The sequence below is a fragment of the Delphinus delphis genome, chromosome 3 (genome assembly GCF_949987515.2).
Source record: "Delphinus delphis chromosome 3, mDelDel1.2, whole genome shotgun sequence".
Taxonomy (NCBI): domain Eukaryota; kingdom Metazoa; phylum Chordata; class Mammalia; order Artiodactyla; family Delphinidae; genus Delphinus; species Delphinus delphis.
In genome coordinates, this window is record NC_082685.1 from 4,341,771 (window position 1) to 4,363,443 (window position 21,673).

Genomic DNA, 21,673 nt, shown 5'->3' on the forward strand with positions numbered 1-21,673 from the left:
TAGGCTGATGGACACCAAAGAGCCATAGGAACATGCAAGTATCTGTGTGCACTTGAAAACCAAAGAAGATCCATGAGAGAACTTGTGGACAAGTGTGGAATCTGCTGCCCAACAGGGAACTAACATCAAACACGGCTGGTTGGGGGCTGTTCCACATGGGCAGAGCCAGAAGTCAGAAAACGGTGCTGGAACTCAGGCTCACCAGGTTGCCATGCATCTCTGTCTCCTGATGGTACAGAAGACCCAAGAATCATGGCTTCCCCGCTTCTGCTTTCCAGACCTCATGCATCTTCTTCTTCCCATGAACTTTAATTCAGAACCACTAATAGAAGGACTCTGGATATACAGTTTCCCACCTCACCCAAGCTGACAACACAATTCAGTAGAACTGTCTGGACAGGAACTTTCATCTTCATGCCAGCAAGTCACTCTTCTTAACTCCATGGATCATGTCCAATTTCCAACCAAGATCATGGACATGAACAGAGGTCAAATTTATGAATATAATCAGATGAGACAGAATGTCCTCCAAGACCTTGCACAATTACTAATTTCTGTGAGGACATATATGCAACAAGGAAACATGGAAAAGACATACATTTCAGTTTAATACTCCAGGGGAGGGTAAACAGTGAGTCAGAAAATTCCAGTATCTGTAACAGTAGACCAGGAAAGACATTTCAACAATACAGGTCTCATGATCATGTATGAGGAAAACAATGGGACGTAAGAATCAAAACTTTTTTCATCTAAAATTATACCAAGTTGCACCCGAAAAAACCCCCAAAACCAAAAACCGCTTAACATCCCTGGGTTCAAAAGACAGTGTAATGGAAACGAGACAAGTTTTATATGAGGTACAGATGAAGGGGACATGGAGGGATAATTAATTATCTTAAGTGTTCAGATCAGCAACACGAACTAGAAATTAATACACTGGGATCCCTATTCAGGATGAGGCACTTACAAAGGAAAAACCATGTTTATAACAAAAGATTTCTGTTGTGCCCTGAGTTTTCATTTACAAAATAAGTGAAGTGCTGAAGGTTTTTCCACATTCTTTCCATTCATAAGATTTCACTCCATGTGGTTGCTTCCATTTACAATGAGGTTTTAAGGGAGAAGGAAGGCTTCTCCACAGTTTTGTATTCAGAATTTTCACCAGTGTGTGTCTTCATGTGTCTTTGTAGGGATATCAGATACCTGAAGGCTTTCCCACACTGCTGACACTGATAGGGTTTCTCTTCACTGTGTGTTTTTATATGTTGTCGAAGGGATGAGGAAGTAATAAACATTTTCCCACATTCTGTACATTCATAGGGTTTTATTCCACTGTGTGTTTTCACATGTTTTCTAAAGTATTTGGGACAACTGTAGGATTTCCCACGTTCCTTACACACATAAGGTTTCTCTCCAGTGTGGATCCTCACATGTCCTTGCAGGGATTTGAGATAGGGGAAGGCTTTGCCGCACTGCTTACATTCACAGGGTTTTTCTCCACTGTGTGTTCTCATGTGTTCTCGAAGGTAAGTGCACCAACTGAAAGCTTTGCCACACTGCTTACATTCATAGGGTTTCTCTCCAGTGTGCATTCTCACATGTTCTCGGAAGTGTGAGATGCGAGTGAAAGCTTTCCCACATTCTTTACATTCATAGGGTTTCTCTCCAGTGTGAGTTCTCACATGCCGTGCAATCTGGGAATAATAACTGAAGGATTTCCCACATACTTCACAAACGTGGATTTTCTGTCCATAATGACCTCTCACATGTCGCTGGACAGATGACAGGCAAGTGAATGATTTTTTAGATTTCTTACACTGTAAAGACTGTTTGCTACTGTAACTTTTCACATATCTCTTAGATGCTCTCCCATCATCCTGACGTTTGTCAGTTTTCTCTACAATGTCTGTTCCACCAGGAGGATTTAGGCATGAGACACAGGTGCAGGTTTGCCCACATTCTTTACATGGATGAGGTTTGTGTCTGGTGTGAGATCTTTGCTGATTCCTCTGAAAAGAATGGTCCCTGAAGGCTTTTCCACACTTAGTGCATTTACAGGGCTGAATTGCAGTCAGATAACCCTTATGCACAGTAAGGTGTGTAAGCTGGTTCCGGGTTTCTAGACATTGATGGCCTTCTTTACCTTCACAGAGGCTCTCCACCAAATGATTTCTGTTCAAAGTAGGAAGCACAGTATTAGGGATTAATGATGATTTCTTGGGCTTCCCTGGTGGTGCAGTGGTTGAGCGTCCGCCTGCCGATGCAAGGGACACGGGTTCATGCCCCGGTCTGGGAAGATCCCACATGCCGCGGAGTGGCTGGGCCCATGAGCCACGGCCGCTGAGCCTGTGCGTCCGGAGCCTGTGCTCCGCAACAGGAGAGGCCACGACAGTGAGAGGCCTGTGTACCGCAAAAAAAAAAAAAAAAAAAAAAAAAGATTTATTAATAATTTATTGATGGATGTTAATGATTATTTTGACTACGTATTTGCCATGTGCACTGAATTGGCATGTTTTTGGCACTCTCTGCATTGTGACAAAGTTCAACAAGTTTAATGCTCCAGCTGAGGGCTCAAACAGAGCCATAACTTTCAGTGTTTTTTTCATATTGGGTTTCCTGATCATTGAAATTTCCTACTGAATTAAGTTTCAGATGCTCAATGTCTACATCACATTTATAAAAGTATTGTGTTGTAAAAACTCTGTGAGTACACAATTGTTTACCTAGGTTTATATCTTTTATTTAATTTCAAGTGAGTCTAACACTCTGCCAAGATCCCCCTTCTCCTTGTGGGAGTGCCACTCACCTCAAATGCCTCTCCTGGGTTACACGCTGATCTCTCATGTTATGAAATGCCCAGTTTTCTTCCAAAAAAGAGCAGGAATCATTTCTTGTGAATCTTACTATTTTCTCTTCACTGCATAGTCCAGTCTCCAAAATATCCCAATGAGCACTTGATCTACTGGTTTTAACTTGAGGGCAAGAACCTGCCACAATTTGTAACATAACTAAATCCTTGGGAAAGAAATGGTGGGATAAAGGAAAGAGGCCATTTGTACTTTTTTTCCATACGCTGATTCAAAAATGTAAAATAGTTTTATAAAGGAAGGAAGGATATATGTGTGATATTGTGATTTATAAGAAATATATACATATATATTTGGTCATTCAGATGACCAACATACACTTCTCACATAAATCAGGTACTCATCCACAGTTCCCTGCTCACAGCTCCCAAAACCTTTGGAATTTCCTGAGTGATAAAAGCAATGGAATAATATTTGATCTCCTGTTCTCAGTTCCTGAAAATGCTTCAGGGTCAGAAGGGTGAAATAAGTGTTGTTATTCATAACAAGCCCTTTCCATCACAATTGGGTTTATATTCGTGAAGGTGACTGTTGAAAAGCAGCGCAGGATGGGGGCTCGTTGCCAATGGAGACACCATGTGACTAAAGCGTGGAACTTTCAGTCCCACTCACACCCCCAGACACCCCAGCACCTCTGGGGATGGGAGAGGAGCCAGAGTTTCAATCACTTGCCAATGGCCAATGATTTAATCAATCATGCATATGTAATAAAGCCTCCATAACCTCCCCCACCCCAGCAAAAAGAAGTTCAGAGAGCATCTATGTTGGTGAAAACATGGAGATAATGGGAAGACTGGCACCTGGAGACAGCATGGAAACTCCAAACCCTTCTGACATATACTGCCCTATGCATCTCTTCCATGTGACTGTTCCTGAGTTATATCCTTTTATAATAAACTGGTGATGAAGTACATGAAATGTTTCTCTGAGTCCTGTGAGTGTACTAGCAGATTAATTGAACCTGAGGAGGGGGGTCACGGGAACCTCTCTCATTTATAGTCAGTTGGTCACAAGTACTGGTAACAACCTGAGCTTGAAACTGGTATCAGATGAGGGCAGGTGAAGACCAGGGGTGAGTCTTGTAGGACTGAACCCTTAAGCTGTGGAATTTGAGGCTACCATGGGTAGATGCTGTCAGAATTGAGTTGGCCAGTTGTGAGGAGCCTAAACACACAAACACACAGATACACACATGATGCAATTGGGTCCAGAACCTAACTTATCACTCAAGCAAAGAAAAACTCTGAAGACCTCATCTATTTGGAACTTTGGCAATGGTAGAGAAAATGAGTCAAAATGGCAGCCTGTCCACTAAGAAATACCTCAAAAAGAATGGAGACTGATGTCGAGATCAATATTACCAGAGAAGCAAAGTAGCAAGAAACTGGGCAAAATGCACATTCCCAAATGCTCCCTTTATAAAAGGAGCTACAGAAAGACTTCTCAAGCGGGCAACGATGGATTAAAAGTCCAACAGGGAAGCCAGGTTAACGACAAACGTCACTTCTCAAAGACAGAGTCATGTTTCTAACAGTTATGTCCAAATATCTCTCCCTGATACAGAACCTGCTCCTCCCGAGAGGTGTGCCCTCCTGGTGATCGCAGGCACAGAGGCCCTAGACGAAGCCTATCTCCACTGACCCAACTGCCACTAGGAGATCAGATGGTGCGTGGCTGCTGTCCTGCTCGTGGAGAAAAGCTTCTCAGGGGGAGGATGGAGGACAACAAGCCCTCCATGAGATGGGCCGATTCTCTGGTCCTCAAGTCACTGAGGATGGGTGAGTGTGAGTTTAACTACAGCAAGATTATCATGTCAAATGTGTACTGATCACAGTGTAACTTTCACAGGGTGAAAACCGTAACGCTGCTCTCACTGCCCCAAAGTAACACTGGAGACCACGCTCACATTTACACAATTAGGGAGCCTCAGGATTCTGATCAAGAGCAATAAAAATCAATTCAATATAGAAATATTTATGGTCATGGAAAAGCTATTTGACTCTAGGTAGGTTCTATAAAGGTGGGGACCACGTCTGCCTGTTTTTCAACATATTCCTATTCTTTGGTTCCAGTAAGAAAGAACATTGTAAGAAATATTTGTTCCCTAAAAACTAAGTGCAGGGAGGAAGCTGTCCTCACCCACGGAGGCCAGGTTCCTGAAGGTCTCCAGCATCACGTCTCTGTAGAGCTTCCTCTGAGCCAGGTCCAGCAAAGCCCACTCCTCTGTGGTGAAGTTCACAGCCACGTCCTCAAAGACCACCGAGTCCTGAAACAGCCACAGGTTCCGTGTCAGCAAGGCTCCCTCTTCACCCTCATGTGTGGGAGGATGGGGAGGCTGGCAGTCGGAAACCGACTCAATTCCTAGGACTCCTGAGCTTACACTCTTGTGGGAAATGAACACACACAAGTCAATCAAATGCATTTTACTCAGTGATGCTAAGTGCTGGAAACTGAAGCAACGTGTAACAGCAACAACAGATGTAGACTTATAGACACATGACTAAAAAGAACTGTTTTTTACCAAATATAAAATAGATAAACAATAAGAATTTACACAGGAAACTATATTCAATATACTGTAATAACCTATAATGGAAAATAATTGGAAAAAAAGACTATAGATATATACAGACATATATGTGTGTGTGTGTGTGTGTGTGTATAAGGGAATCACTTTGCTGTGCACCTGAAACTAACACACAATTTATTTTTTTTTAACTTTTTGGCTGCGCCACCCAGGACATGGGATCTTAGTTCCCTGACCAGGGATTGAACCTGCACCCCCTGAAGTGGAAGCTCGGAGTCTTAACCATTGGACCACCAGGAAAGTCCCCTAACACAATACTGTAAATCAACTGTACTTCAATTTTTTAAAAAAATTGTTTTTAGTGAGAGAGCAGAACCTGAGGTGGTAAAGACTGAAAATAAAATCATCATTCAGATAAGAAGGAAATGAATACTTGGTTTGGTCAAAAGTTATTTCCTTGAAACTCCAAGCAGGAGCAGACTGTCAGGAGGTCGTGAACACTGATTTTCCAGGGCCGCTGCATCTGAACAACTCTCGCCTGGACTGAACAGCATGTAAAAGCCTGGGCCAGTCCCCTCATATCCAACAGAGGCAGACACGACCCCCTGCCAGGATGAGGTGGACACCGAGGGCACAGACGCAGGCCAGGGCCCACGGCCTGGGACAGCTGTGGGGTAAGAGACAGCCTGTTTCCTGAGGGATCTGTCAAGCCAGCAGGGCCTCTCAGATAATCATGTGCCCAGAAATGGAGGAAAATGTTCCACAAAGAAGAGTCGCAGAAGGATCTGACGGCAATAGGGCCAAAGGAGACTTAAACAGAGAGAAAAAAACACCTAGTTATTATCTTTAGGACAATATGGATGACACCAGACCCCTGAAATATAAAGCAAGCAATTATTTTTATAAATTAGAATTTTAATCCAAAATATAGTCTGACAATCTAAATTATAAAAAATTCCAAATACATCAGCTACAAAGAAGGCAAGGCTGCCTCGCCTGAGTCTGCGACTGGGGTTTGCTAATCACACACCTGATAAGAAACTTGTATTTTAAATACATTTTAAAAAACTAATAGGATAACAATAAAAAATAAAGGGCAACGAGAAAAACAAATAATGCATAAATAATGGACAAATAATGTGAGCAGACATTTCTCCAAAGAATAAATACAAGTGGCCAATAAGCCCATGAAAAGATGCTGGACGACACTCATCAGGGAAATGCCAAAGCTACAGGCAGATACTTCACACCCACCAGGATGGATATAAGATGGACAAACAAGGCAAGGCGGGGCAGGCAAGGATGTGGGGAAGTTGGAACCTCACACACTGTTGATGGGAAGGTAAAATGGTGAAGCCACTTTGGAAGACAGTCCAGCAGATCCTCAAAATGATAACACAGTGTCACCACATAACACAGCAATTCCACCCTAGGTATCTATCTACCCAAGAGAGGAGGTGAAAGCGAACACCAACACAAAAACTAATACGCAGATATTCACAGCAGCATGACTTATGACAGCCAAAAAGTGGAAACAAATCAAAAGATCATCAAGTGACTTGGATAAGCAAACACAATATAATCTCACAGCGGAATATTATTTGCCAGAAGAGGAATATTGTACTGATCGGTGGCACAAAACCAATAAACTTTAAGAACATTAAGACTCCACATAACACTTATACGAAAGGCACAGAATGAGCAAATCTATAGAGATAGAATGTAGATTAATAGGACTTCCCCCGTGGTGCAGGGGTTAAGAATCTGCCTGCCAATTCAGGGGGACACGGGTTCGAGCCCTGGTCCAGGAAGATCCCACATGTTGCGGAGCAACTAAGCCTGTGTGCTGCAACCACTGAGCCCACGTGCCACAACTACTGAAGACCGCACACCTAAAGCCCATGCTCCACAACAAGATAATCCACTGCAATGAGAAGCCTGCGCACGGCAACGAAGAGTAGCCCCCGCTCGCCACAACTAGAGAAAAGCCTGCACAGCAACGAAGACTCAAGACAGCCAAAAATAAATAAATAAAAATAAAGTTCCCCTTAAAAAAAGAAAAAGAAAGTAGATTAATAAACTGCCTAGACCAAGGGCGGGTGAAGTCCTGGAATGAGGGGTGACTGCCAGCAGATACAAGTTTTCTTTTGGGGTGATAAAAATGATTTAAAATCAGAATATGAGGATGCTTGCACAATTGTAAATATACTAACACCCTGGAATTTTACACTCTGAACAGGGAAACCTTATGGTATATAAATTATATGTCAACTAAAGCTGTTTAAAAAATAGATTCAGGACTTCCCTGGTGGTGCAGTGGTTGAGAATCCGCCTGCCAATGCAGGGGACACGGGTTTGAGCCCTGGTCCGGGAAGATCCCACATGTCACGGAGCAACTAAGCCTGTGTGCTACAGCTACTGAGCCTGTGCTCTATAGCCCATGAGCCACAACTACCGAGCCTGCGTGCCACAACTACTGAGCCTGTGTTTCACAACTACTGAAGCCCATGTGCCTAGAGCCCGTACTCCACAACGAGAAGCCACCACAATGAGAAGCCCACACACCACAACGAAGAGTAGCCCCAGCTCGCCACAACTAGAGAAAGCGTGTGTGCAGCAATGAAGGCCCAACGCAGCCAAAAATATAAATTAAAAAAGAAAGAAAGAAAGAAATATGAAGTGCTTTTCAAACTCTCATCCCAATGGGGCAAAATACCAATGAACAATTATTCCCCTGCAGGATCCATATTAATGGACTCTCACGTTCAATCATCTCATCTATCTCCTTATCACTAAGGCATAAATTGCTTGAAAGCAATTGAAATACCAGTCTTGGAACTTTAAACATTATCTGCTTTGTAGTTCCTTCCTATTGTTCAATGGGGAACTGCTCCTGTTTAGTAAACAGATATCTGTGTACACTGCTGGGCTGCCTTGGGTCAAGATGTGATTGACCATGAGAGCTTTCAGGGTATGTAGAATTGGAAAATATATTTTAAAAAATCTGCTGGGCTTCCCTGGTGGCGCAGTGGTTGAGAGTCCGCCTGCCGATGCAGGGGACACGGGTTCGTGCCCCGGTCCGGGAGGATCCCACATGCCGCTGAGTGGCTAGGCCTGTGAGCCATGGCCGCTGAGCCTGCGCGTCCGGAGCCTGTGCTCCGCAACGGGAGAGGCCACAACAGTGAGAGGCCCGCGTACCGCAAAAAAAAAAAAAAAAAAGCTGCCCAATGTATTTGAGCAGAAGTGCTGGTTTCTATTTAAAACGTGTTGTTTTGCTACATATACCAGGATGGGAGCAAAAGATGCCTTAATATGTCATGTGTCATGTGCTGGAGACAATGAGTTTAGTAAATGCCTGTTTATCTTCTGTGTTTTTAGTATTGGATGACTGAGGTTTTCTGAGTGGTTTATCATAAAACCACACTTCAAGTCTTGTTTCTGCTCAGAGTCTTTTCAAGTATTCAAACATATTTCTCACTCTGAGCTCTTGGTAATAACAGACACAGAAATCTCTCTAATACTGATCTGCCATACATGCTTGATTTTTAAAATTATTAATAGAGGAGAGTGAAGACAACCTACACAACAGGAGAAAATATTTGCAAACGATGCGACCAACAAGGGCTTAATTCCAAAATATATAAACAGGGATTCCCTGGTGGCACAGTGGTTGGGAGTCCGCCTGCCAATGCAGGGGACACGGGTTCATGCCCCGGTCTGGGAGGATCCCCCATGCCGCGGAGCGGCTGGACCTGTGAGCCATGGCCGCTGAGCCTGCGCCTCTGGAGCCTGTGCTCTGCAACGGGAGAGGCCACAGCGGTGAGAGGCCCGTGTACTGCAAAAAAAAACAAAAACAAAAACAAAAAAACCCAAAATATATAAACAGCTCATACAACTCAACAACAACAACAAAAACAACCCAATCCAAAATGGGCAGAAGACCTAAATAGGCATTTCTCCAAAGAAGAAATACAGATGGCCAATAGGCACATGAAAAGATGCTCAACATCACTAATTATTAGAGAAATGAAATAAAAACTACACCTCATGCCAGTGACAATGGCCATCATTAAAAAGTCTACAAATAACAAACGCTGGAGAGTAGGTGCGGAGAAAAGGAAAGGGAACCCTCCTACACTGTTGGTGGGAATGTAAATTGGTACAGTCACTGTGGAAAACAGTATGAAGATTCTCCATAAAACTAAAAATAGAATTGCCATATGATCCAGCAATCCCACTCTGAGACATATGTCCAGACAAAACCATAATTCAAAAAGATACATGCACCCCTATGTTCATAGCAGCACTGTTCACAATAGCCAAGACATGGAAACAACCTAAGTGTCCATGAACAGAGGAATGGATAAAGAAGATGTGGTATGTGTACACAATGGAATATTACTCAGCCATAAAAAAGAATGAAATAATGCCATTGGCAGCAAAATGGATGCAACTAGAGATTATCATACTAAGTGAAGTAAGTCAAATAGAGAAAGACAAATACCATATAATATCACTTATACGTGGACTCTAAAATATGACACAAATGAACCTGCCTCTGAAACAGAAACAGAATCACGGACACAGAGAACAGACTGGTGGTTGCCAAGGGGGAGGGAGTTGGGGGTAGAATGGGGTGGGAGGTTGGGGTGAGCAGATGTAAGCTTTTATATACAGAATGGATAAACAACAAGGTCCTACTGTACAGCACAGATAACTATATTCAATATCCTATGACATACCATAATGGAAAAGAATATTTTAAAAAAGAAATAACTGAATCACTTTGCCATACAGCAGTAATTAACACAACACTGTAAGTCAAGTACACTTCAATTTTAAAAAATAATTAAAAAAAAAAAAGAAACAAGCAGTAGAAATGTAAAAGTTTAAACAGACTTTTCTTAACATAGACTTTTAAAACTAATTGTCATTAGGGGACTTCTCTGGCTGTCCAGTGGTTAAGACTTGGAGCTTCCACTGCAGAGGGCATGGGTTCGATCCCTGGTTGGGGAACTAAGATGACACGTAGCGCAGTCAAAAATAAATAAATAAATAATTTAAACTAATTGTCATTAAAATTAACTTTCTTTCTAAAATATGTTTAATAAAAAATATAAAACAATTTAATGGAAAAATTTCAAAACATTATTGACTAACACCATCCTAGAAGGAAATGAATGAAGGGATGGTGCATATCCACAGAAAAGAGACCAGGATGTCAGCTTCTCCCGAACAGGTTAAGAGTTTTAAGAAAATTCCATTAAATCTAAAATTGGCTTGTTTTGGGGATGGTTTGATTCTGTTTTGTTTGAACTTAGAGAAAAACTACTTCTAAAAACTGAAATGGAAAACAAATTTCTAATAATAGCCAAAATTTTCTATGGAACAAGGTGGTGGGATATTCCGTAACAGACATTGAAGCGTTTTAAACTGCAGTGATTAGGACAGGATGGTGTTAACAGAGGGATGGACAAATACACCAATGGAAAAACAGCGCACTGAAACAGGCCCACCTGTTTTTGTCAAGTGGATCAACGCCAGAGCATAAGCTGCTGGGCAGGGGCCAGATGATGACACTTTGACCTGAGGGGCAGTGATTACTGGGTATTTACAGGGGAATAAGAAATCTTTTTCCTTAGTAACTGCACATGCAATAACCAATTCACTGTGAACTTAACTGTGAAAGAAGAAAGTAGAACACATTGAGAAGTTACAGGCAAACTCACTCATGACTTGAGAGTAGGGGAAATTTTCCTATACACGAAAAGAAAAAAGAGCTACAACGGAAGAGGTGGATAAATTCAGTTCAAGGCTATTAAAGTTAAGAATTGTCCATGAAGTGTAGAATAAAAAGAAATGATAGGGACTTCCCTGGTGGTGCACTGGTTAAGACTCTGCACTCCCAATGCAGGGGGTCTGGGTTCGATCCCTGGTCAGGGAACTAGTTCCCACATGCACACTGCAACTAAGAGTTCGCATGCCACAACTAAGGAGCCCGCCTGCCACAACTAAGACCAGGTGCAACCAAATAAATAAATAAATAAACATTAAAAAAAAGAAAAAAAGAAGCGATAACCCACAGTTTGGGAGAACATCTTTGCCATACCTAGAAATGAAAAGAGATGAATGTCCAGTGTATGTAAATAACACATAAAAAATCAATAAATATACAAATGAATTAAAGGTGAGAAAACAACTGAAAACTATCTCACAGAAGATGAGCCACCACCTATAAGAAATGCTCAGACTCAATGATTATCAGTAAAGACCAATATACAATCACAAGCAGATCCATTTTACACACTTGAGATGAACAAAATTAAGCTGGAATTTCCAAATCTCCATCTGCTGGAAATGACGTGGAATAAACACTCGTCTCCAGCCCTCCATCCACACTTCCTAGTATTTTGAAAATATCCATAATCTACAATCCTACAATTTTCCTTCCACATGTACAAAATTTATATTGCACTGGCACTTGGAGACAAAATCAAGGAGTTTAACGGCGCTGCTGACAAATCAAAATTAAACATGAGACAACTCAAGCCTCACACGACTGGATGGAGGATTTAACCAGGTGACCGCTGAAACCAACACGTGTGAAACAGACTGGGGCTGAGAACCACAGAGAAGCCTTCTGTGTGGCATTACTTGTGTGGTACGGGTCATATTCACTTATTACAAATTCAGCAGAAGCAAAATCAAACAAAATGATGCTTGGTGATGAAGGACATATGTAAAGCTGCAAAGAATAACAAAAAGACCGGGGGCTTCCCTGGTGGTGCAGTGGTTGAGAGTCCACCTGCCGATGCAGGGGACACGGGTTCGTGCCCCGGTCCGGGAAGATCCCACATGCCGCGGAGCGGCAGGGCCCATGAGCCATGGCTGCTGAGCCTGCGCGTCCGGAGCCTGTGCTCCGCAACGGGAGAGGCCACAACAGTGAGAGGCCCGCGTATGGAAATAAATAAATAAATAAATAAGACCAGGATGATGGGCACCCTGGGGGCCGCTCACTGGGAAGTGCTACCAGCCAACCAAGGGAATAAATATCTACACCTTCAAGTAAGGGAACAAAAGTCTTCAGTACTCACACTGAGTCACATGACACAAGATTCCATCAAACAAACAAAAGGGAAGAGCAGCCAAGTGTGAGCCGCTCAGATCAGCGGCCTGCTGCCCACGGTGCACAAGGAAACCCCAAGTCAGAAGGTCAAAGCCATCCGAGCTGGGGGGCTGGGATCCCCCTGCTGACACACAGCCTGGCTGGGCGCCCCCAGGGCAGGGGGAGGGACTGAGCTCCAGAGCTCCACACGCCTGTGCTGCCTCTCTCAGTGTGGAAATACTCCCTCCTTCTGGGTCTCAATTCTCACCCAGGAGGAAACGCTCAAGTTGAAGTTCTGACCCAGAGAAACTCTCCAATTCATCAACCCTCTCAACAGCAGTTGAGCTCAAGGAGCCTTCTCCACGCCTGACCTTCACAGACTCACTCAGGGTGCACACGTAACACTCAGAGCATCAACTCTCTTGGATGAAGCCAAAAGCAAAGGTCAGGGAACAGCTGAGGCCAGCAGAACCTCAGAGGACAAACCACCCCTAGCATTCCTGCAGGTGGATCCCCTCCCCTACGCTCATGCCACAAACAGATCCTTCTGTGGTGGTTCTATGGCCTGGAGGCCACCAGCGTAGGAGTGGGGTAGGGTGGACAGCAGGACCCAAGGCCACGTTCCTTCACCTAGGGAAATTCTGGGGCACTTTTATGATTTGAGGAACAGGATACTGCTCATCCCTTTCAGAAGACAGGCATCAGTTCACTAATATCCTCATGATGACGAGCTGTAACTCATCTAAAAAGAAGTGAGCAAGTCTCAGTAGCACTGGTCACATTTCACAGAATTTCCATTCATCTCTGTTGACCACCTAATAACAGGAAGTAGACAAGAATCAGACAGTGTCAGAACTCTGCACCCTGCATGGAAGAGCCACTATGATTCCTATGAATCTTTTTAATCAGTATGTCCACCCATTTCACACGAAGGGGTTGGACTGCCTGCATTTCCTGAAATTCTAATGGAAGAGAAAACATTTTCTGTACTGAGACACTTCTCCCCAGAGGTATCTCTGGTTAAGGCCCAAATACCCAGAATAATACAAGTCAGCAGGAAAGGGCAAAGACCTGAGACGCTTACTACCCTCACTAAGGAGAAGAAACCAGGCAGAAAGAATGCGGAATTTTACACTTGCTGAAACCGGAAGCTGGATCAGGGGAAGCTATTAGTGCTGAGCTGGACCCAGAGGAGGCTGCTCACAGGTGTCAGGGGACAATGCTGAACCCTCCCTGAGCCCTGTGCTCCTGGAAACTTCGATGGGAGGTGAAAGGACCCCCACCCTTTGTTCTTCTGGAAAACGGCAGGCTGCAAGAAACCACCCCCGTGCCCCACCTGACTCAGATAAGACTCACACGGAGGCCCCCTGTTTATCCAGGACAAGGCCAGACGCAGTCCCCTCAGAGCCCCATCTCCACCTCATCAGTGATTAGCAGAACTGTTCCCCCCACTGACCAAGCAGAACAAATGCTTGTTGGCCAAACTTTGGTTCAGCTCCTCTCCTTCCCCCTGACCTGGCCTCACCGCAGCCAGACGACAGACCCCTAAGGACAGGCTGGCCTCAGGGATCTGCTATCCGAGCATCACACCTGGTCCCTCCTGGTGATGTTTACTCCTCTGTATAAGAGAAAAACTCTCTTTGCCCAACTCCTGAGATACTTGCAGATCTTAGGGTCAGATGTCCCCTTTCCTGCAGAGCCCCCTGTGCCTGGTGCAACAGACCCTTCTCCCCCTGCAGGAACTCATTTGGATAAAGGTCTCTTGTTTTGAAGTTTAGATTATTTTATGCTACAGGCTTGACCAAGTATTCTCAGTGGCCATGTGAAAATTAAGAGAAAACTCACTAAAAAAGATGTTGGTGGGGAGAAGAGGGAGCCTCGGCCAGTACCACGTGATGTCAGTTACAGGAACAAGTGTCAATTAGAGACCCCAACAGAACAAATGGAAACAAGAAAGAATCACCAATTGAAGGCCACAACAGGAAAAGATGTGCATGCATGGCATCTGCTCAAGAAACTGGCTACCCCAGCAGCTAGCCAGTGAGAAACCAGCATCACCCTGAACTCTCCATTTTCTCCAGTGGAAGTTGCTTCAGTACTATAACCTCTCCCAACTCCATCCTTTCTCTCCAGTAAGTAAGTTCCTTGGACTTGCATATGGCTTTTACTATTCGTTGTCTGTCCCAAATTGCAATTCTTTGTTGTTCCCAAATAAACCCATTTTTGCTGGTAAACAGCTGATTTTTATTTTTAAGGTCAACGACTATTTCTTAGCCCACCTTTGATCAGGCTTCTCACCCACAGGCCCCTGATTTTAGGTTTCTCCCCCACCTCAACCCCACCCTCACCCGCAGCCCCACCCCAAGAGACAATGAGCTGCAGAACAAGCCCTTGCAGACCTGGGCCGAGAATGCGCTGACCACAGGGAGCCCCGATCCTGAAAAACAGCCTTGCTCTCACCCGCCTCACAGAGAAGAGAAAAGCCCTTTGCTGTGTGGTTGGAGACGCTGGCACCTCTCTGAGATCCCAGCCTCGGCGCTATCGCAACAGCATTCGCAATACAGGCTCCTTGCTTGACAAGTCTGGGCTGGACTTCATCTGTCAGGTCCAGGGCGGGTCCCCTCCCCACCAGCGCCTGAGCGTCTGCTCCGCTTGTGCTACCTCGGACCCCACCCCCTGCCCTCCCGGCCCAGGAACAGATCAGGGCGCTCAGACCCTGTGCGTGGATGGGACTCGTGGAAGAGGGTAAAGAGTTGAGTGCGGACTGCGGACAGGGAGACGGGGCCCGCGGCCCGTTCCGGCCAGTTGGAACGAGCCCCGGCGGGTCTCAGCGCATGGCCCGCGCACTCACCATCTCAGCCCTGCTCTCGGTTCTCACGGCGTCCTCTCCGCGGCCCTGCGGCCCGACCGCCCGCGCAGGTGAGAGGGACAGCGAGCGGACACCTGGACCCCATGTGGCGCGCTGGACTCCCAGGAGGCGGAGAGCGACGTCCCCGCAGGGGGGATACGCCCGCCCCCGGCTCTGATTGGATGAGGCTCGATCCCTCACGCCCTGATTGGATGGACCCCCTTCAGGCCCTGATTGACAACGTTGCAGGCTTGATTCTGAGAGAAGGGCCAGCTGTAGGTCACGTGGCGGAGCAGGGCGGAAGTGCCGTTTGTTGCCTTCAGCCCTTTACCGCCTGGCTTTCTATGGGACGCCACACCTGGCCGCCAGGATCCTGGGCTATACGCAGAATCTGCTCCTGGCCACACAGCATCAGCCCAAAGCTTGCAGACCCTTTCTCCTAAACAGAAAAGTGCTGACTCAGTCTCCCCTCCTAGTATCCCCACCTGTCCAGGGCTGCCCCTGCCCTTTAGTCCAAGGGCTGGGGCACGAGGGGACAGGTGTGAAAGGAAAATCAAAATGGAGTCAGTATTGCTAAGAGAGCGCTCTAAAATGGAGCCAGGAGGCCACTGAGGAAGTGGGGCTTATGCAGGTCTCAGCCCAGATGGAATCTGAACTTTTGACCACTTACTGACTTAACGCAGGCATCCAGAACATCTGCCCAATGACCCAGAAAGTCAAGATACTTATTGGACCCTTCCCCTACATAACTCGTGACAGCCTATCCCTTAAGGACAAATATTTCCTTCCCTGTGTGATGAAATAAAATTTATACTTTGAGAAAGCACAAGTAAATTTTAACATAAAACGCTCTCTCTCCGTCTGTTTGGAGCTCCTCCCTCCCCACTTAGTGTTTAAGCATATGCACTACACGGTAACCACACCTCTTCAAAGATGGGAACGCCTTCTCAAACGTAAAGATCAAAATTTTCCCTTTCTTTTGAGGCTAGCAATGTAACTTCTGTCTTACTACTTTTGTACGTGCTTACCTGGACTATGTATCTTTGGTGAACTTTATGTGAAATGTCAGTATGTCATTTTGATGTACGATCTTTCATCTCAAAAATGTACATGACTGTGTTTTCGACTTCTAACTGGTGGAACAGTTCTCAGAGCTTCTGAGAGACTGTCTCCTGGGTTATAATCCTTAGTTTGGCTCGAATAAAATTCCCTTTCTTCTTAATTTAATGGTTACTTGAATTTTCCTCCGCGTCTGTCAGAGTCAATCATAATTTCTGCCAGACAACTTTAACAACCTTGTTTGTGGCTTGTGCTTTATAAACTCCTGACTCTTTCTCTTCCCCAGAACACTCTGGTTTTGCCAGAACCTGTGTACCCCAAATTGAAATTCTTAAGACCCCCAAATAAACCGCTTTGTTCTTTGCGGCATCAATACTGATTATTATTGAACATGATAGAGGAGGACCTGGGGAACTCCTGGGTCAGGGGACGGATGGAGGGCAATGTCACTGTGGATCTGTGCCCTTCCTTTAAGAACAAAGACACTCTGTGACACCACTGCAGGCATTGCAGGAGCCAGTTTTTTTGGTGGGTTTTTTTTTTTAACACCTTTATTAGAGTATAGTTGCTTTACAACGGTGTGTTAGTTTCTGCTTTATAACAAAGCAGGAGCCAGTTTGACTTTGACCTTTGACATTAGGAGGTCCGGCCCTCCTGACCTACTCACACATCTGGGCTCCACCAACTTTTCCCCGTCCCATTTCTTACGCACATCACCAGGCTCCCTCCCCACAGGAGGAGGGAACGCTGGGACGGCCCCACACCTGAGCAGCACTGAGGTTCCGAAAAAGCCCCTGGTCAGCTTCTCCAGAGAATAGGAGACCCAGGGGACCCTGTTCAGTCCAGCCACACTGACCCGCAGTCCGCGCACCGCCCTCACTCGCCCAACTTCCCTCCTCACACAGAAGAGAAAAAGCCTTTTTCTGCGCGGTTGGAGAGGCTGACATATCTCTGAGATCCGAGCCTCGGCGCTATCGCAACAGTATTTGCAATTCAGTCTCCTTGCCAAGTCCGGGCTTGACTTTATCTGTCAGATCCAGGGAAGACCTCCCTCGCCCCCAGCTTCTGACCGTCCTTTCCTCCCTCGCAAGCCCACTCCGCCCAGGGCTCAGTCCGGATGCCCGGACCCCAATCCGCCGCCAAGGGGGAGAGTCAAGTTGGGATCCCGGGACTGGAAGCCGGGTCCCCTCCCCGCGGCCGAGGGGGAGAATTGGGTCTGGACACGGGAGTGGGTGGGACGCAGGGAGACCCTGGCCAGACTGCCTCTTCCGGCAGGTCCGGCCAGTTCGAAGCAGCTTTTTCCTTGTTCGGGCCCCGGGCCGCGAGCTCACCATCTCCGCCTCCTTCCGGGTTCTCTGAAGAGTCCCCCAGGCGACCCTCCGACCTGGGCAGGTAAGACCGACGGGGACGCGACACCTAAGGCCGAGCGGGACAAGTTTGCACCAGCGTGCGGGCCGCTGAGAGAAACTTCCGGGGGCTCGGAACGCGCCCGTCGCCCGCCCTCATTGGACGGCGCTCCGGGGCCCGAGCCCTGATTGGGCGGTAACCCTTGCCCCGCCCCCGCCCCGATGGGCAGTCCTCCTGGTCCCTTCCTACCCTGATTGGCTGGTTGTCGAGACCCCGCCCAGTCTCCGCTGACTGGACAGTTCAACCAGGCCCCGCCCCTGCTCCGAGTGACAGGCCACAGGGACACGCGTCGCTGATTCCCCAGCCCGGGACTTGGCCTCCGTGCAAGAACCCGCTCCCAGCCAGGAGGTCCCTGTGGCATCTGCTCGCAGCTGGGCGGCTCCCCTGTGTCCTCCTCCTGCACCTGGAAGTCCAGATTCAGTTTCCCCGCGGATCGCTCCATATCGGGAGTGAGGATGAGAAAGGACGAGACACAGGGCTTCGTGAACTCCGGAGTCAGGACACTGACTGGGGAGAAGTCACCGGGGGAATGTGCCCGTTAAGAACCAAACTCTCAGTGACATCAACACGTGCAAGGCAGGGTCAGGCTAGGTTTTGAAGTGTGACCCTTGACACGGGGAGGTCCCACTTTTCGTCCCCGCTTCCTGCCTCTGGGGCTTGAGATCAGCAACCCAAAAGCCAGGGACCTTTCCCCCTGGGAAGTCGGACCCCGAGGCCCCAGCCTCCCTGCAGCCTCAGCACATACATAGGTGTGAAATGTCACCGTTCTCAGGTGTGCATTTTACACTGCAAAGAAATTTGTGTCCGATCAGGCTTTAGTCAGTCCAAGTGAATTTTGAAACGTAGAAGTCTATATTTCCTTATTCAGATTGTATAGCGGTGGTTGCACAGCTGTGCGATGTACAAAAAGCCACTGAGTTTTACACTTAAAAGTGTGAACGTATGTGAGAGTATGTGAAATATATCTTCATTTAAAAAAACAAATTATAAGGCTATTTTATATCCATGATAACCCTACCTCCTGATCACCACTAAAATACTTTCTGTCTCACTGGATTTACCTATTCTGGACATTTTATATATCTAAATGGAATAATACAATATTGGCCATTTGTGTCTGGCTTTTTTCCTCAGCATAATAATTTCAAGGTTCATTCACATTGCAGCATATCAGAGCTTTCTTCCATTTTATGGTTAAATACTGCTCCATCCTATGTACAGACTATATTTTGTTTATCCATTTTATGAAATACAATGTATATTTTGAGGCAGGACAATAAAATTTAAATGTAAATTTCTCTCTGTCCTTTTTGGCCTCCTCCCTCCCTCCCCTTTAGTGGGCAGTATCTGCCTTATATATTAACCAGACCTCCTCAAAGATGGGATGCCTGCTCAACCATAAAGATCCTTTTTTTTTTTTTTTCCTTTCTTCTGACCCTAACAACGTAGCTTCTTAGAAGATTAGCATTCTTTCCCAACTTTGTAAGGGGTCATGGTTACTTACGGGGTTGCTTTGTACATGCTTACCTGGACGGTGTATCTTTGGTGAACTTCACGTAAAATATCAGTATGTCATTTTGATGCATGAAATTGAAAATATATTACTGTGCCTTTGACTTCCAGCAGGTCAAGTCCTTTGTTGTTTTTTTAACGGGGTTGTTTGCATTTTTGTTACTGATCTGTGAGGTTTTTAATGTATTCTGGACAATAAAACCTTATCCCCGGACTTCCCTGGTGGCGCAGTGGATAAGAATCCGTCTGCCAATGCAGGGGACACAGGTTTAAGCCCTGATGCGGGAAGATCCCACATGCCGCGGAGCAACTAAGCCCGCGAGCCACAACTACTGAAGCCCGTGCGCCACAACTACTGAAGCCCGCGCGCCTAGAGCCCGTGCTCCGCAACAAGAGAAGCCACCACAATGAGAAGCTTGCGCACCGCAACGAAGAGTAGTCCACGCTCACTGCAACTAGAGAAAGCCCGCGCACAGCAACAAAGACCCAACTCAGCCAAAAATAAATAAATAAATTTATATATTAAAAAAAAACCCAACGCAGCCAAAAATAAATAAATAAAATAAATGTATACATATAAAAAAACCAACCATACAGCTCTTTGTGAAATATTGACATTGTGGTGACATGGCTCTCTCCTTTCCTAGAACCCTTTCCATCATTCCGTTTATTTTAGTCTGCTTTGATGTCATTCAATATAATTAAACATGTTTTGCATATGGTTCTCTCTATATGTTTCATTAATTAGACTTATTTTGATAATTGAATAATTTCATTTTTACCTTTGGACATGTTAACTTTTAAGTTATACACTCAACTTCTTTTTGGTAACGATTAGAAAGGTATTGATGTTTATTTTTATATGGTTTGCATTCTGAAAACCTGTTAATCACTTTCGTTTTTATGGTTACCCCCATGTGGTTTTGAGGTTCTATATGCACAACTGTTTCAGCAACAAGATACTTTTTTTCTTCCTTTATAATTCAAATACCTATTTCTCCTGGCACCAGCTAGGCTATCTAGGAGACTGCTAAAGGGGTGATGGGTATGCAATTTTATTGAATAAGTGACCTTTGACTACTTATGTGTACTTTCTATCATGAAAAAAAATTTTGAAGATGCCTTTCAAAAGATTATGAAAGTTCTCATCTATTCTTAAATTAGTAAGAAATTTGTCATGGATGTTAAATAGTATAAAACACTTTTTATCCATGCATTGAGATTATTTGAGATAGCTTTTTATAAATGTGGTACTATGGTGAGTTATATTGATGATATCACAGCATTTTATATTTGAAAACGCAATGCAGAAAAATGCACAAAATGTACACTCGACAGAAATATGACAAAATAAACATCATGACATCACAAACTGGACAAGAAAGAGAGGCTGCGGCTACACCTCACATCCCAGTGGTTATGATGACCTGTCAGGAGAGCCACCTGCCCGCTTAGTCACCAATATCCTAAACTTATAAAAGGTCATTTCCTTTCTCCCTCTAGTTTCATCACCTAAGTATACAATAATTTTCCCTGTTTTATATTGCACGTAAATAGAATCAAAGAGTATGTATCATTTTATATCAAATATCTCTTGTTCAAAGATATTTACAATCTTCCTGCGCTTAGCCCTTCATTCACTTTATTAATCTATTATTATCCTTCTAGGACTATACCATTTTCGTGTATTGATTCAACTGCCAGCCACTATTTTGGTGTTAACAAACAAATTTGTAAAAAAAAAAAAAAAAAAAAAATTAAAAAAAACGCCAGTATCTGCAATGGGCTTAAAGCGATGTGCATTTTGGGCGCGGGGGTGGGAGGGGAAAAAAAAAAAAAGCGACGTGCACTAAAAGGACGTCAGCCTATACCAAATTGCAAAAGAAAAAAACCCCAAATCAAAACCGATTTATCATCCCTGGGGCCAAAAGACATTGTAATGGAAATGAGACGAGTTTTATATAACTACAATTAGTTAAAGACCTAGATAACAAAATATATGCAGTACGGATGAAGGGGACGTAGCGGGATAGTTAATGCCCAGGTTTTTTGTTTTTAATGACATTTATTGTTTTCTTTCTAATTTTACAAGTAATCCATGTTCACTGCAGACAACTAGAAATTAATTAATTAAAATTAAAAAAATAAAACATAATAAAGCTCTTGAATGAATACAGTGCACCAGAAAGATGATGACGACGACGATGATGATGATGATTGTTATTATTATAAGCAGGAAAATGCCCAATGTTCGGAGTGCACTTCAGAGCCATGTTCCCCAAGATCCAAACCATCGAAAATCAAGTAAGTCAAAGAAAGACCCCACCGAAAGAGTCACCTCTTTCAGC

General features: G+C 44.9%; 1 protein-coding gene across 1 annotated transcript; it reads right to left on the reverse strand.

Annotated features, from left to right (window-relative positions):
- Positions 1–343: 343 nt before the first annotated feature.
- On the reverse strand, positions 344–18,174 carry LOC132422624 (zinc finger protein 77-like). The gene is given in 7 exon segments (XM_060007439.2): positions 344–2,172; positions 2,807–2,987; positions 5,007–5,133; positions 17,738–17,854; positions 17,857–18,074; positions 18,077–18,140; positions 18,142–18,174. Coding segments are annotated over 7 exon segments (1,812 nt in total). The 3' UTR covers positions 344–1,100.
- Positions 18,175–21,673: the final 3,499 nt, after the last annotated feature.